Here is a 14,939-nt window from a genome sequence, read left to right on the forward strand (position 1 = left end):
AAGGACATACAATCTCTATGGGGGTAGGAGGGAAGGAAACACATTGATTCAAAGACAGGATGTATGGAGACAACTTAAGAATCAGACACCTCCCAGAACAATTTGACAAGTCAAAAAACCTAAAAGTCATCACAAAAGAAATAAAAAAAAAACTGCCCAGAACTTCTGAGCACAGGAAACAATCTAAGTAGCCCCAGATTGCTTCTGGGGGAAAAAACCAATAACAATAACAACAAAAACCAGCATCAAACTCTAAGACCACATAGTGGTTAAATATAACACTTTGGTTGACAAACAACAAATTCTACAAGCAATGAGAAGAAAGTTCTTCAAATATAAAAGAAAGGAAACTGAAATAACACAAGACTATTCTGCACCCACCAGAAGCCAGAGAAGGGAACAGAATAACATTTCAAAAAGCAAAAGTATTTTGGGATATAATCCCCAATATTAGGAGGGGGAGGAGGGGACTAGTGTTTCCATTTTTTATTCAAAGGCCTCCTCCCTTTAGGCCGAAGGCTTCCTGTCTGGGTCAAGAAGAATGAGAAGGGTACAGAATATAGCTTAGTGAGACTCTGGATTGCTTTTCCTAGCCTCTCCACACCCCCCTACTCATGACTGATGGAGCCAGAGGGATGTCAGGCCTTAGAGACTTCCTTTACTTCAAGTGGAAGAATGAGGGCCACTGCCAGAGGTTCCTCTGAAATAGGCCACAACAGATGGACACAGGGCCACAGAAAGAGACTCCTCTGAAATAAGCCATAACAGAGGGATATACCCTACATACTTGAGCCTAATTATCAACAAAAAAGATGGATGTACAATAAAGGAGAAGACTTTGAAACATTACTGCAAAAACAACAGGAGATCTCCTGAAGTCTCTTAGCAAGAAGAGGGGACTGCAGGACAATGGATGAGGTGCCAAAAAGCAGGAATGAACAGAGGAAGGGGAAGATCTTAACTTAGTGGTGGGGGTGGGGGGAAGGGATCCCACTGAAGAACATTCCCCAAAAGGGGAGAGATATATTCGGTGGTGAGACATGGGGACCTTACAATATCTGCAGGGATTTTGTGCTCAGTGAGACCACTTCCTCTGAGAGAGTGCTGTGTCTCCATGGATAACATCCTGAATCAGAAGAGAAAGCAGAGTTTCTGGGGGCAGCCAGCATCTAAATGGATTGGAAGGCATGAATCTAGGGATTTTTCATTCACTAATTAAGAAATTCCAGTGGTTCCCTGTTACCTTTATGATAAAATACAAACTCTCCATCACAAACTGGCCACTTTCTATCATTCCAGTCTTCTTACACATTACAAGTCTTAGGTAAACTGAATTCTGAATTTAATGATCACCTGTTTTTCACACACTTGGCCATCCAACACACACAACACTCCATGTCCTCTCTCTGTGCTTTGCATAGGCTGACCCCTGTGCCTGGAATGCAGTCCCTCATAATCCCTATCTCTCTCCTAGTTTCCCTGGCTTCCTTTAGAACTCAAGCTGACTTCTACAGGAGGCCTTTCCTGGTCTCTAGTACCTCCTTCTCTGAAGTTATCTTCCATCTACTCTGCATGTATCTTGTATATATTACATACTTATGTATAGGCTGTCTCCTCCATTAGAATGTAAACCCCTTGAGACAGAGACTGTTTTTACCCTTTGTACTTCCAGCACTGGCACACGGCCTGTTACATGGCATTACTTCCTGAATGAATGACTGGTTTCTTTGCCTAATTCTAAATGTCTTTGCAGAATGGTTATACCAAATCACAGCTCCACCAGAAATGCATTAGTGTAGCCGTTTTTCTACAACCCTTCTAACATTAACTATTTTCATCTTCCGTCATCTTTGTCAATTTGCTAGGTGAAACCTCAGCCTCATTTTAACTCGTATTTCTTTTATCATTAATGCCTTGGAATAGTTTTTCAAATGGGTGATAGTTGGTAATCCTTCTTTTGATTACTATTCATTCATATCCTTTTTGGTCACCTAGCTATTGGGGGATGTATCAGTAATTAAGGTGGGATTTTATTTTACTGTTTTCTCTTTTAGCACTTATTTAATCAAGTACCCTTGAAGAGTCTGGCCTGTGTTTGTTTGATTGGATCAGGAGTCTTTGATGACCTCCTTGCCTCAAGGGAAAGCCTGGTTTGCATGGATTTTGAGTCACAGGTTTTTGACGCCAGAGGCTTTTAGGCCACATGGGTTTAAATATATATATATATATATATATATATGTTCTTGTTCTGAGCTCCCTTGTTCTGAGCTCCCGGGCTGAACCTAGATGTTGGTAACTATGAATTAATTGTATTGGGTCTGTCTGTTGATGTCTGTAATTTGTTTGTAATTTTCTCTGAAGTTCAGGGTGTTGGCTTTTTCCCCTGAACTAAGTGAATGATATTTGTATGCTGAATTAAAGTAAGCTTGTCAACCCCTTCACCTTGCTTTCCTTAGTTAAGCAGATCAAAAGAACCTGTGCTGTTGGCAGCTTTCTGGGTGCTGGCTGTGGGTGGATCTTACACCCCCACAGAAGCTGCTAGCCAGATTGTTGAAACAAATGGTGTATATGTATATGTATATGTGTGTATATATATGTGTATATATGTGTATGTGTGTGTGTGTGTGTATACATATATATACATATACCCAGAGGTTGGTGTTTTCCCTTGGGGCTCTCAGTCACTAGAAGAGTGACATGGGCCTTTGGGTGGCTGTTTTAAGAGCCCCCCAGCTTGTAAAGCCAGATGTTGATGCTTTCCTGAATTGTAATTTGGTCTGTTTATATTGTGTATGTTTGCAATTTGTTTGTATTTGCTCCGAAGCTCAGGTTGCTGGCTCTTTCTCCTGAACTAAGTGAATGATATTTGTATGTTGGATTAAAGTAAGATTGTTAACCCCTTAACGTTGCTTTCCTTAGTAAAGCAGATTAAAAGAACCTCTGTTAGCGGCCTTCAGTGTGCTTGTTGTTGGTGGTTTTATGCAGCCACAGTAGCTGCTAGCAGATTGTTGCTATAGGGGATAGCTTTTGGTCTTATGTATTTTTTTAAAACACACAAAATACACAAAATCACCATTGACTATGTCAATTATATTAGCTGCATTATGTTTGTTTGTGCAAAAGCTTTTCAATTTCATGTGACTGAAACTATCTATTTTCTCTTTTGTTGTTGTCTATATCTCTTGTTTGGTTAAGACTTCAGCCCCTGAGCCTTAGATTACCTGATCTGGGTTTTCTGTTAATTTTTCTAGTACGACCTTTAATATTTAGGCCACATAATCATTTTGTGTTTACTGTTGCATATATGATATAAGATGTTGGTCTAAACCTAGCTTCACCTATGACTGCTTTCCAGTAATTTATGTTTTGGGGTTTCTTAAACACTGGAAACTGTCCAGTTATTTTAAAATATTTATTCAGTGTTCTTTTATCAGAATCCTAGTGAATATACTTTAAGAGAAAAGGAACTGGCTGTGTGCATTAATGGGCAAATTATGATTACTGCATTCTTTCTAGACTTCAAGTAGCTATGCCAGCCTTTCTGAATCCACCCTGTCACTGGGTAAAATAATGAATTGATCATATTTTTAGGCGGCGAGGTGGCTGGCACGGAGTCCTGGGCCCAGGGTCAGGAAGACTTGAGTTCAAATTCAACTTCTGACACCAGCTGTGAGACCCTGGGCCACTCACATTCTGTTTGCCTCAGTTTCTTCATCTGTAAAATGAGAATCATAGTAGCACCAACTTACAGGATTGTTGTGAGGATCAAATGAGATAATAATTATAAAGCACTTAGCACAGTGCCTGGCACATAGTAAATGCTAGATGTTAGTTATCATCATCATTATTATTCATTTAAAACATTAGGATTATTAAATCATCATTTGATCAAGAGGAACATGAAATCGGTAGAGGTGTCAGGTTCTATATTTCTGCAACTTCTTTATAAATAATAAAAACAGGGAAGAGCTCTCCTACATAAAACATTTGTTTATAGGCTTTCTCACTTTTACCCCTAATTTTCACTGCAAAAAAAGATATGCACATGTCTCGTTTAATTGCTAGGATCAAAAGAGAGGATGAGAAGAGAGGAGGGGTCAAAAAAAAAACAGAAAAACAAAGAGAACTAAATTTAGGCTTGTTATTTCATTGATTCTAGCAATCTGCATGCTGACCTTGGAGCTCCTTCTAAAGGGACATATTTTGTTTCTCAAGTGGAAAAGTACAAACATTTAAGATTGGTTATAGCACACAAAGAATAACCAGCTCCACTTTTCTAAAACTATTTTATTCCAGGTCTACCTGTGTTTTAGATTTAGTGAAAAACAGATAAAATTCACTCATTTATCCAGTTTAACCCTAAGAGGAACTGTTTTATTGGCCCTGTAATGTCATTTTCTACTTTTGCAATATGGTGGAAATAAATTGCACAAATATATTCTTGAGGTACAAGAGCATTCCTAAACGCCAACATCACAGTCTAGGTCATAATTACTTTTTGCCTGGAGTATCACACTATCTTCCTCCTGCCTCTATCTCTTCCAATCCACTCTGCATGCAATCAGCCAGATTGATCTTTCTAAAATACCATTTCATCACATTATTTCCTGAAATCATTACCCATAGTGTAAATTATATACCTTTGGGTCTGGCTTTAAAAGCCCTCCATAATCTGGACCCATATTCTGACCTTTGCTATATCATCTCACAATATTTCTTTACCTGATCCCTCTCTACCAGATCAATCTACCATCTTCCAAACAAACCAGCCTGTTTTTGCTCATGTCACCTTCCCTTTTCTCTGAAAACCCAAATCATATACATCCTCTTATGTATCTGTGATTTATGACCAGCTAAAATGGGAAGGTTCTTTAGAGAAGAAACTGAGCAGTAAATTTACTTGAATCCCCCACAGAATTTAGTGAAGGTCCTTGTAAATACTAGGTAATCGATCACCGCAAGAGCATGTGGTCTAGGCGGGGGAAATTACTAAATGCCTACTGTGTGCAGAGCATTATGCTAGACCTATGGAAGACAAAGTTTAGATAAGGCAATCCAAAGAGCCTGTGTTCTACGTAAGAACTTATGAGTTCATTTTTTTACTAGATGCTATAATTTAAATATTAACTAGCTGAATGAATAGAATTCTACATGAAATACAGCACACTGTAGTTTGGCAATTTTACAAGAGGATTATGAAAATAATTTGTGACTCTTCCTCCCTTACTCTGAGGGACCTAGTTATGTACATGACTTAGTGACCACCTACGTATACATTAACAATCTGCCTTAAACTGGAAGGCTTTTAATTATACTTAAATGGCAAGTGGCCACATGTAAATAAATTATTCCAAAAAACTAAACATAGCTTACATTTTAATAACTGTAATTTAAAGTAAAAGTGTAAGGAATGTGACCTTTCTAAGAAAGTGTTGAATATCTGGTTGGTTGTTGACCTTACTATGTCAGGATCAAGGTGCAATGTATCTGACCATAGCTGATTAAACCAATATGAGCTCAGAAGGCTCTACCACAGGTCAGGCACAAAATAGTACATATAAATATTTGGAGTGGAGACATCTCTAAATTTGCACATTTCACATTTCTTTTGAACTACTGCAATTCTGCTTTGCTCATACAGCACAGTGTTTTCTTTGATGCGGGCACACCATGCTGCATGGTCTCGTGCCAGTGTCTCATAATCAATTCTAAAGTTCTTCAGAGAGACCTAGAGAATGTCTTTGTATCATGTCTTCTGACCTCTGTGTGAGCAATTGTCTGTGTGAGTTCTCTGAAAATAGTCATTTAGACAAATGTGCATTTGGTATTTGAATAATGTGGCCAGACCATCACACTTGCACTCTGCAGTAGAGTTTGAATGCCTGGCACTTCAGCTGGAGAAAAGACCTCAGTATACAGTAACTCATCTTGCCAGGTGATCTTCAAAAGCTCCCTACGACAATTCAAATGAGAGCGATCCAGTTTCCTGTCATAGCGCTGGTAGACTGTCTAGGTTTCACAGGCATACAACAATGAGGTCAGCACAGGGTTCTATAGACCTTCAGTTTGGTAGGCAGCCTAAAACCTCTTCTCTCCCACACTTTTCTTCGGAACCTTCCAAACACTGAGCTAGCTCTGGCAATGTGTACATCAACTTCATCATCTACGTGGACATCCCTGGAAAGCAGACTGCCAAAGTAAGAAAACTTAACCACAGCATTCAAAACTTCTCCATTTGCTTTAACTGACAGTTCCACATATGGATGGTGAGGTGCTAGCTGGTGGAGAACCTCTGTTTCCTTGATATTAATCGTCAGGCCAAAACTAGCACAAGTGACAGAAAATCAATTCATATTCTGTTTCATCTTAAGCCTCAGAGGCTGCATTGAGTGCACAATCATCTGCAAACAGAAAGTAGTGCACCAACTCTCCCTACACTTTAGTCTTGATTGGTGGCCTTTTCAAGTTAAATAATTTACCATTAGTGCGGTAGCTGACTTTGATGTTGTCCTCAGGAAAACCATCTAACAACATTGATGAAAACATCATGCTTTGGAGCAAGCACACAGCCCTTCTTCACTCCACTGGTGACAGGGAAGATGTGAGAGCATCATCTGTTATCCAGAACCCTTACAAGAATGCTATCATGGAACTGGCATACAATACTGATGAACTTCTGCAGGCAACCAAATTTTGACATGATCTTCCAATTGTTGGATACCTAAGCAGAATTAGAAAGATGAGGGCCTTCCTCCCAAGACTTCCATTAATGTGATCACAGTCATAAACTCTTAGAGGAGGATGAATGAAAATGCATAAAGCATGCTTTCCCTTGACCTCCCAAAATAATACCTTAGCTCCACATAAAGCATGAACATCCATTGAACTCCAGACTCCACAACATATAAAGGACGGAAATAACATAAATCATATAGAATAAGGTACCTTACTTGGGGAATTTATTGAACGGTCAAGCTAAAATCAAAGTCCTAGCAGGAGATTCATCATTACTGTGTTCAATGTCCAGCACGGGGCAAAATTTCACTGTGACATACTTCAAGGGTATACGCACAAGTCAGATACTATGATAGAGAGGACACTAGCACCCTCTACTCCATGTTCACAAAACAAAGAATGAGACAATTCAAGTTTCATCATGAAAGATTTGACAATCAATACCAAGATTTTCTGGCCTGACAGCATTGTTGTACACTAAAATGGAAAGCTGACATAGATTGTAAAAATTCCTGATGGATTTTTTTGAAAACACTATCTATAGATATTCTTCTGTTCGTAGTATTTTGGGGAAGTTGTCTTGAAGGCTCAATGATGTCATTAAGAAATGTTTCTGAGGATGTTGTTCAGCCATGTCCAATTCTTTGTAACTCTATTTGGGGATTTCCTGGCAGAGATAGTGGAGCGGTTTGCCATTTCCTTCTCCAGCTCATTTTACAGATGAGGAAACTGAGGCAAAGAGGGTTAAGTGACTTGCCCAGGTTCACACAGCTAGTAAGTATCTGAGGCCAGATTTGTACTTAGGTCCTCCTGACTACAGGTACTCTATCTACCGTGACACCTACCTTTACCAAGAGATGATTGTCAACTGAGTCCACGCTTCTTTATTGCGTGTAGAGCAGCATATTTCATTTTTGCCTCAGTTATTAAGTAACCAATCTTTAAAAAAAACCTACCTGCATATATTTCCATAGTCCAAAGTAAATGACCTTACAAAAATGCCAATTCCAGGATCTACATGTCCTTAAGACATTACGGTTTGTGGTTTGGTAGATTGGAAAGGTGGCAAAACAAAGAAAGCTTGTGCTTAGGGTGTGGTAAGAAAACTGCAAGATGGCTTTTATCAGTGACCTCTGGACTTATCTTTGGAGTACAGGTTAAATATGTACAACAACTATTCCAACGACATGATGTTATATACCTCTATGGAAAATGAAAATTTCCATGGAGTGAAAAAATGATGTAGATAAACTGGACAAATTTGTTCCATATTTTGTGATAATCTAGTAGGAAGAAGAGAGTTCCTGAAATGCCAAATGAGTGAATTTCAAAAAGATGTATATATGTATGCATATAAATACATACATGTTTATCTATGTAGATAGATACACACTTATACAAATATACGTGTGTGTGTGTATGTGTGTGTATATATATATATATATATATATATATATATATATATATATATATATATACACACACATATATATGTATAAATCGGAGAACATTTTAAAGTCGGCAAATTAGATATGAGGTTGTGACTCCATGAGAATAACTGGGCTAATGAAGACATTCAGGCCACAACAAGAACATGAGGGTTTCTTGTGACAGGCTGTCCTTGGTCCAGGGATCAGTGCCCAGGAAGCAGTCTTGGGCCATTAGGGACTACAACTTGATAACCTAATAAAACCTTCCCAGATACTCCGTGAGGCAGCATGGCATAGTACAAAGGACAGTGGATTTGTACTTGACCCTTGGTCAATACTTTTTGAACTGAATTATGAGGAGCCTAGTACCCATCCCCAAGGACCTTACTAGGATGCCCAGCCCTATGCTGTTGTTTGCATGAATGCAGGAGAGGCCAGTTATTCTATGTGATCTAGCTGAAGGAGGTTTGGATTTGGTTTATTTGTTTATTTATTTGATATATTTAGTTTTCAGCATTGATTTTCACAAGAGTTTGAATTACAAATTTTCTCCCCATTTCTAACCTCCCGCCCACTCCAAGATGGTGTATATTCCCCAGTCAGCCCTCCCTTCTGTCACCCCACTCCCCTCCCATCCTCTTTTCCCTTCCTTTCTTGTAGGGCAAGATAAATTTCTATGCCCCATTGCCTGTGTATCTTATTTTCTAGTTGCATGCAAAAACTTTTTTTTTTGTTTTTGAACATCTGTTTTTAAAACTTTGAGTTCCAAATTCTCTCCCCTCTTCCCTTCCCACCCACCCTCCCTAAGAAGTCAAGCAATTCAACATAGGCCATATGTGTATCATTATGTATAACCCTTCCACAATACTCATGTTGTGAAAGACTAACTATATTTTGCTCCTTCCCAACCTATCCCCCTTTATTGAATTTTCTCCCTTGACCCTGTCCCCTTTCGAAAGTGTTTGTTTTTGATTACCTCCACCCCCATCTGCCCTCCCCTCCATCATCCCCCCTTTTTTATCTTCTTCCCTCTTCTTTCCTGTGGGGTAAGATACCCAATTGAGTATGTATGGTATTCCCTCCTCAGGCCAAATCTGATGAGAGCAAGATTCACTCATTCCCCCCTCACCTGCCCTCTCCCCTCCTCCCACAGAACTGCTTCCTCTTGCCACCTTTATGGGAGATAATCCACCCCATTCTATCTCTCCCTATCTCCCTCTCTCAATATATTCCTCTCTCATCCCTTAATTTGATTTTATTTCTTTTAGATATCTTCCCTTCATCTTCAGCTCACCCTGTGTCTGCTCTCTCTCTCTCTCTCTCTCTCTCTCTCTCTCTCTATATATATATATATATATATATATATATATATATATACACATACATATATACATACATACACATTCACACATATATATATACACATACATAAACATATATATATATGCATATTCCCTTCAGCTACCCTAATACTGAGGTCTCATGAATCATACATGTCATCTTTCCATGTAGGAATGTAAACAAAACAGTTCAACTTTAGTAAGTCCCTTGTGATTTCTCTTTCTTGTTTACCTTTTCATGCTTATCTTGAATCTTGTGCTTGAAAGTCAAATTTTCTATTCAGCTCTGGTCTTTTCACTGAGAAAGCTTGAAAGTCCTCTATTTTATTGAAAATCCCTATTTTGCCTTGGAGCATGATACTCAGTTTTGCTGGGTAGGTGATTATTGGTTTTAATCCTAGCTCCATTGACCTCCAGAATATCATATTCCAAGCCCTTCGATCTCTTAATGTAGAAGCTGCCAGATCTTGGATTATTCTGATCGTGTTTCCACAATACTCAAATTGTTTCTTTCTGGCTGCTTGCAATATTTTCTCCTTGATCTGGGAGCTCTGGAACTTGGTGACAATATTCCGAGGAGATTTCTTTTTGGGATCTATTTAAGGAGGCGATCGATGGATTCTTTCAATTTCTATTTTGCCCTGTGGCTCTAGAATAGCAGGGCAGTTCTCCTTGATAATTTCTTGAAAGATGATATCTAGGCTCTTTTTTTGATCATGGCTTTCAGGTAGTCCAATCATTTTTAAATTATCTCTCCTGGATCTATTTTCCAGGTCAGTGGTTTGTCCAGTGAGATATTTCACATTGTCTTCCATTTTTTCATTCCTTTGGTTCTGTTTTATAATATCTTGATTTCTCATCAAGTCACTAGCTTCCACTTGCTCCAATCTAATTTTTAAGGTAGTATTTTCTTCACTGGTCTTTTGGACCTCCTTTTCCATTTGGCTAATTCTGCCTTTCAAGGCATTCTTCTCCTCATTGGCTTTTTGGAGCTCTTTTGCCATTTGAGTTAGTCTATTTTTTAAGGTGTTGTTTTCTTCAGTATATTTTTCAGTATTTTGGGGGGGTCTCCTTTAGCAAGTCATTGACTTGTTTTTCATGGTTTTCTCGCATCCTTCTCATTTCTCTTCCCAATTTTTCCCTCTACTTCTCTGACTTGCTTTTCCAAATCCTTTTTGAGCTCTTCCATCGCCTGGGACCAGTTCATGTTTTTCTTGGAGGCTTTTGTTGTAGGCTCTTTGACTTTGCTGACTTCTTCTGTCTGTATGTTTTGGTCTTCTTTGTCACCAAAGAAAGAATCGAAAGTCTGAGACTTAATCTGGGTGCGTTTTTGCTGCCTGGCCATATTCCCAGCCAACTAACTTGACCCTTGAGTTTTTCAGTGGGGTATGACTCCTTGTAGAGTTTAGAGAACTATGTTCCACGCCTGGGGGGATGCACCAGCTCTGCCACACCAGCTCTCCTCCTTTCTCAAGAACCCCCAACCCGGACTGCACTTAGATCTTCAGCAGGCTCTTCACTCTTTCTCTGATCTGCCACTTAATTCCTCCAACCAGGTGGGCCTGGGGCCTGAAGCAACTGCAGCTGTACTTCTTTAGCTGCCCCACCTCCACTGCCCTGGGGGCGGTGGCCAAATGGGGAACTCCTTCTACTCCTGCAGCTTTTCCCACTAACCTTCTCAGCTGTCTTTGGTGTTTGTGGGTTGAGAAGTCTGGTAACTGCTGCAGCTCACTGATTCAGGGTGCTAGGGCACACTCCACCCAGCTCCTGGTCTGGTTGGTCCGTGCTGTTCACGCTGGGCTCTGCTCCGCTCTGCTCTGCTCCCAGCTCCCTGCAGGATAGACCTCACCCAGAGACCATCCAGGCTGTCCTGGGCCGGAGCCCTGTTCCCTCTGCTGTTTTGTGGGTTCTGCGGTTCTAGAATTGCCTCAGAGCCATTTTTATAGGTTTCTGGAGGGACTTGGCAGGGAGCTCACGCTAGTCCCTGCTTTCCAGCTGCCATCTTGGCTCTGCCCCCCCACCTCTTGGAGGTTTGGATTTGGAGGCAAAGGAACTGAGTTTAAATCTTGACTCTGTCATTTACTACCAGGGTGACCCTGAGCAAATCAAAGCACTTCCCTGAGTCTCATTTTCCTCCCCTGTAAAATAAGGGAGTTGGAGCAAACGATGAGTGAGGTCGAATGGTATTCTTTGCTCTGGTGTAACCCTCTGGGTGCAGTAGTCTGGATCAGCAGTTCAGCCGAGCCTGAGGAACCGTTCTCTCCTGGCTGACCCTGAGATTCAGGACATTGCACCAAAGCCCAACAAAACCACAATGCAGGTTCTAATCAGGTTCCATATATGAAGAAAGGTGGCTGGGCTCCCTGTGTTGGTCATCCCAGCACACGCTGACAAGAACTTTCAGGTATTTGATTCTGAGCTGACCAATACGGGGATGCCAATTATGCTTAATTATAACTGTGACTGGAGAGTCTGTGCTTCTTCTCACAAAGACAATTCCTCTGATGCTTCATTTTGAAGCTGTGGGTGGCTGCCATCCAGCATCTGAATGATATTCTCCTGATGCTTTCAGCTGTGCTAACACATACTTATAAGTTTGTATTGTTCTTCTGCATTGTACTGCTCACACCTCTGACCTCTGCTCTTAAAAACAGAATCAGCCACTGAAGACCAATGTAGAATTTCAATGTCATCATGTACCAGTTTTTTCTGCTGTCCTTCCTCCCCAGCTAGAGGGAAAACAGAAAGACTGTCCCTCCCTAGCTGGACACTGCAAACAACTGTGCCCCCAGTGAATGATTTTTGTTCTTTAGTAACGAGTGGGTAAGATATATAGCCTAACTTCTTGCTTTAATTTTTTTAAAAGTCTTTCATGTTTCATAAAAAAAGAATTGATAAACTAGGAATCCAAAAGAATGAAATTAACTAGTCACTCATTCTGAATTAAAATATAATAAAAATTTAATAAACTGAATTATTTTGAAAACTTTAAAGTTAACAAAACAGGGTTTTAAAATCAAATGAACAGTAAATTTGATTATTCTCATATTTTTAAAAGTTTTACACTATTAGCTAATAATGTAAATGCTTTTATTTAATCAAGGTTGGATAACTTAATACACAAATGACTACCTTGGAAAAGTTATAAAAATTATAGTAATATATTTGCTAATTTTTCTTTCCTTTTGTGGGTAAAAATCATTCTAAAATGTGAAACAGTACGATCAAGAATATGATTAAAATTTACCTATGCAGAATTATTGCCCTGTGACCATCTATAAGAAAATGTCTGAATATAGCGCAGCATTCAAAGTATCAGTATGTAGAAGCAGACTTAAGATACGGACCTCCCACCAAGTATAAATGACAATCTGCAATACTTATTTAGAAATAATGCAAAGAATCAAAAAAACCTCGGAATTGGATAGGAGCTCAGAGGACAACTAGCCAAAAGTAATCTAAAAAAGAGTCTTCTGAATAACATAACTGAAAAAAGTTTACCCAGAATTTGCTTCAACACATAGAGTGTTAAGTCCATTGCCCGTCATGGCCCCCATTACACATTTGAGCAGTTCTTGCTGTAGGAGGTTTTTTCCTTCATATCAAAATTAAATTTGCCTCTTTGCAATTTCCACCTATTGCCCCAAATTAGCCCTTCTGGGCTAAGCAAAATATATCTACTGTCTCTTCTGTCTGACAGCTCAAATGCCTGAAGACAATTATCATGTTACCCCTAAATCTTCTCTTTTCTAGGCTAAATGTCCTCACCTCTTTCAACCAAGTCCATGCTGGTTAATGAAGAGGACCTTGCCTTTTTAGTTGTCCTGATGGATACTCCTGAGCTCATCCACATCCTTCCTAAAATGTGATGCACAGAGCACATTGCTCTAGAAATGGTGCAGCCAGGGCTGAGAACAGCAGGATCATGACCTCCATCTTCCTGCCTCCTTTCATGAGTAACTCATGCTCAGCTTTCAGGTCACTAAAACCCCCCTGATCTTTTTTAGAAAAACCAGTCTATTAATTTCATCATTCATCATTGTCATTAACATTTATATTGCACCTACCATGTGCCAGGCACTGTGCTAAGCACTTTACAAAAATGATTTAATCTGAGCCTCACAACAACCCTGTGAGGTAGGTCCTGTTATTATCCCCATTTTTCAGATGAGGAAACTGAGGCAAACAGGGGTTAAGTGACTCATCCAAGGTCACACAGATGGTAAATATCTTAGTCAAAGTTGGACTCAGGTATTCTTGACTCCGGGCCCAGCGCCCTATTCACTGCACCACTTCATCACCTCTAGTGCTGCATATCTTGTGAACGTGAAGCGGACCATGTGAAAGCAAGAGTAAGAATGTACATTTATCCCTATGAAGTTTTATATTTTAAATTCATCCCCAAATAGTAACTTTTCAAACATCTCTTTGCATCCTGACTCTGCCATGACACACGTCAGCCATCCCCTCTCAGGTGTGTGTCATCTGAAAATTTCATAAACACCTCGTTGAGGTCTTTATTGTAGTCACCGAGTCTCCGTTTACAAAGCACAGGTCCCTGGCCCATTCCCTTAGAGATCTGATTCCAAGCTGACACCAAGACATCAATGAAGACTCTGGCCTTGGTCATCAATCAGTTCCATTTGATCCTCACAACACCCCCTGCAAGATACAGGCTATTATTAGTCCCATTTCATAGCTGGGAAAACTGAAACAAAGTGGAGTGGCTTGCCCTGAGTCACACAAACCAGTAAACACTGGAGGATACATATGAACTCAGGTCTGCTTGGCTCCAAGCCCAATGCTCTCTCCATTGCATTACCTAGCTGCCTATTCCCTGGCCACAGTTTTACGACTCCAATTACTTTTTTCTTTTCTGAAAATTAGGAAAATAAACATATATCTGTCTAGTCTTGCATCAACTTTCCCATTCTCAAAAATCTTTGAGAGATCACTGACTGACTCTACAATAACACTGCCACTAAGGATGGAGTTTATCTGGGTCAGGTAACTCAAATTCATCAAGAACAGCTAAGCTCTCTCTCTCTCTCTCTCTCCTTGTCTTAGATAACAACTCCCTACCAGCCACTTGTGCTATACTGTACAGCCCCCAAATCATTCTCCTTGTCAAGAAAAAGAAAAAGAGATGCAGAATCAGAGTCAATGAGTTCATTTTTTCTTTCCATAACTTATCACGCTCCCTTCCATCCTTCAGTCCTTTCTTTCATTCTCCTCCTTCCTCAATGAAGTTAGTAATAAAACCAAGGCCTTTTGGTTGTCCTTTGCTTCCTTCACTGTGCATATTGTGCTTCTTACATTATCCTCACAGGACAAGGGGTTTAGCATTTATTCTCTACTACTTGCTTTTGTTTCTATTTTCTATGTTTTTAAGTTTGCTGAAGAGCTTTCTGTGTATTCACAGTAGTCACTTTAC

At 39.8% G+C, this 14,939-nt stretch overlaps 1 protein-coding gene across 4 annotated transcripts in view; it reads right to left on the reverse strand.

The window, feature by feature from the left end:
- NME7 (NME/NM23 family member 7) overlaps positions 1–14,939 on the reverse strand; it is a 212,146-nt gene that overhangs the window by 74,417 nt on the left and 122,790 nt on the right. Inside the window, exon 12 of one of the 4 annotated variants that reach the window (XM_036753525.1) lies at positions 14,096–14,167. The exons of the other annotated variants lie outside the window; for them this stretch is intronic. Coding sequence (XP_036609420.1) covers positions 14,156–14,167 — 12 coding nt within the window. The 3' untranslated portion in view covers positions 14,096–14,155. Of the gene's footprint in view, positions 1–14,095; positions 14,168–14,939 lie in introns of those variants that run through there. 4 annotated transcript variants of the gene reach the window in all.

Source organism: Trichosurus vulpecula, chromosome 4, assembly GCF_011100635.1.
Source record: "Trichosurus vulpecula isolate mTriVul1 chromosome 4, mTriVul1.pri, whole genome shotgun sequence".
NCBI lineage: Eukaryota > Metazoa > Chordata > Mammalia > Diprotodontia > Phalangeridae > Trichosurus > Trichosurus vulpecula.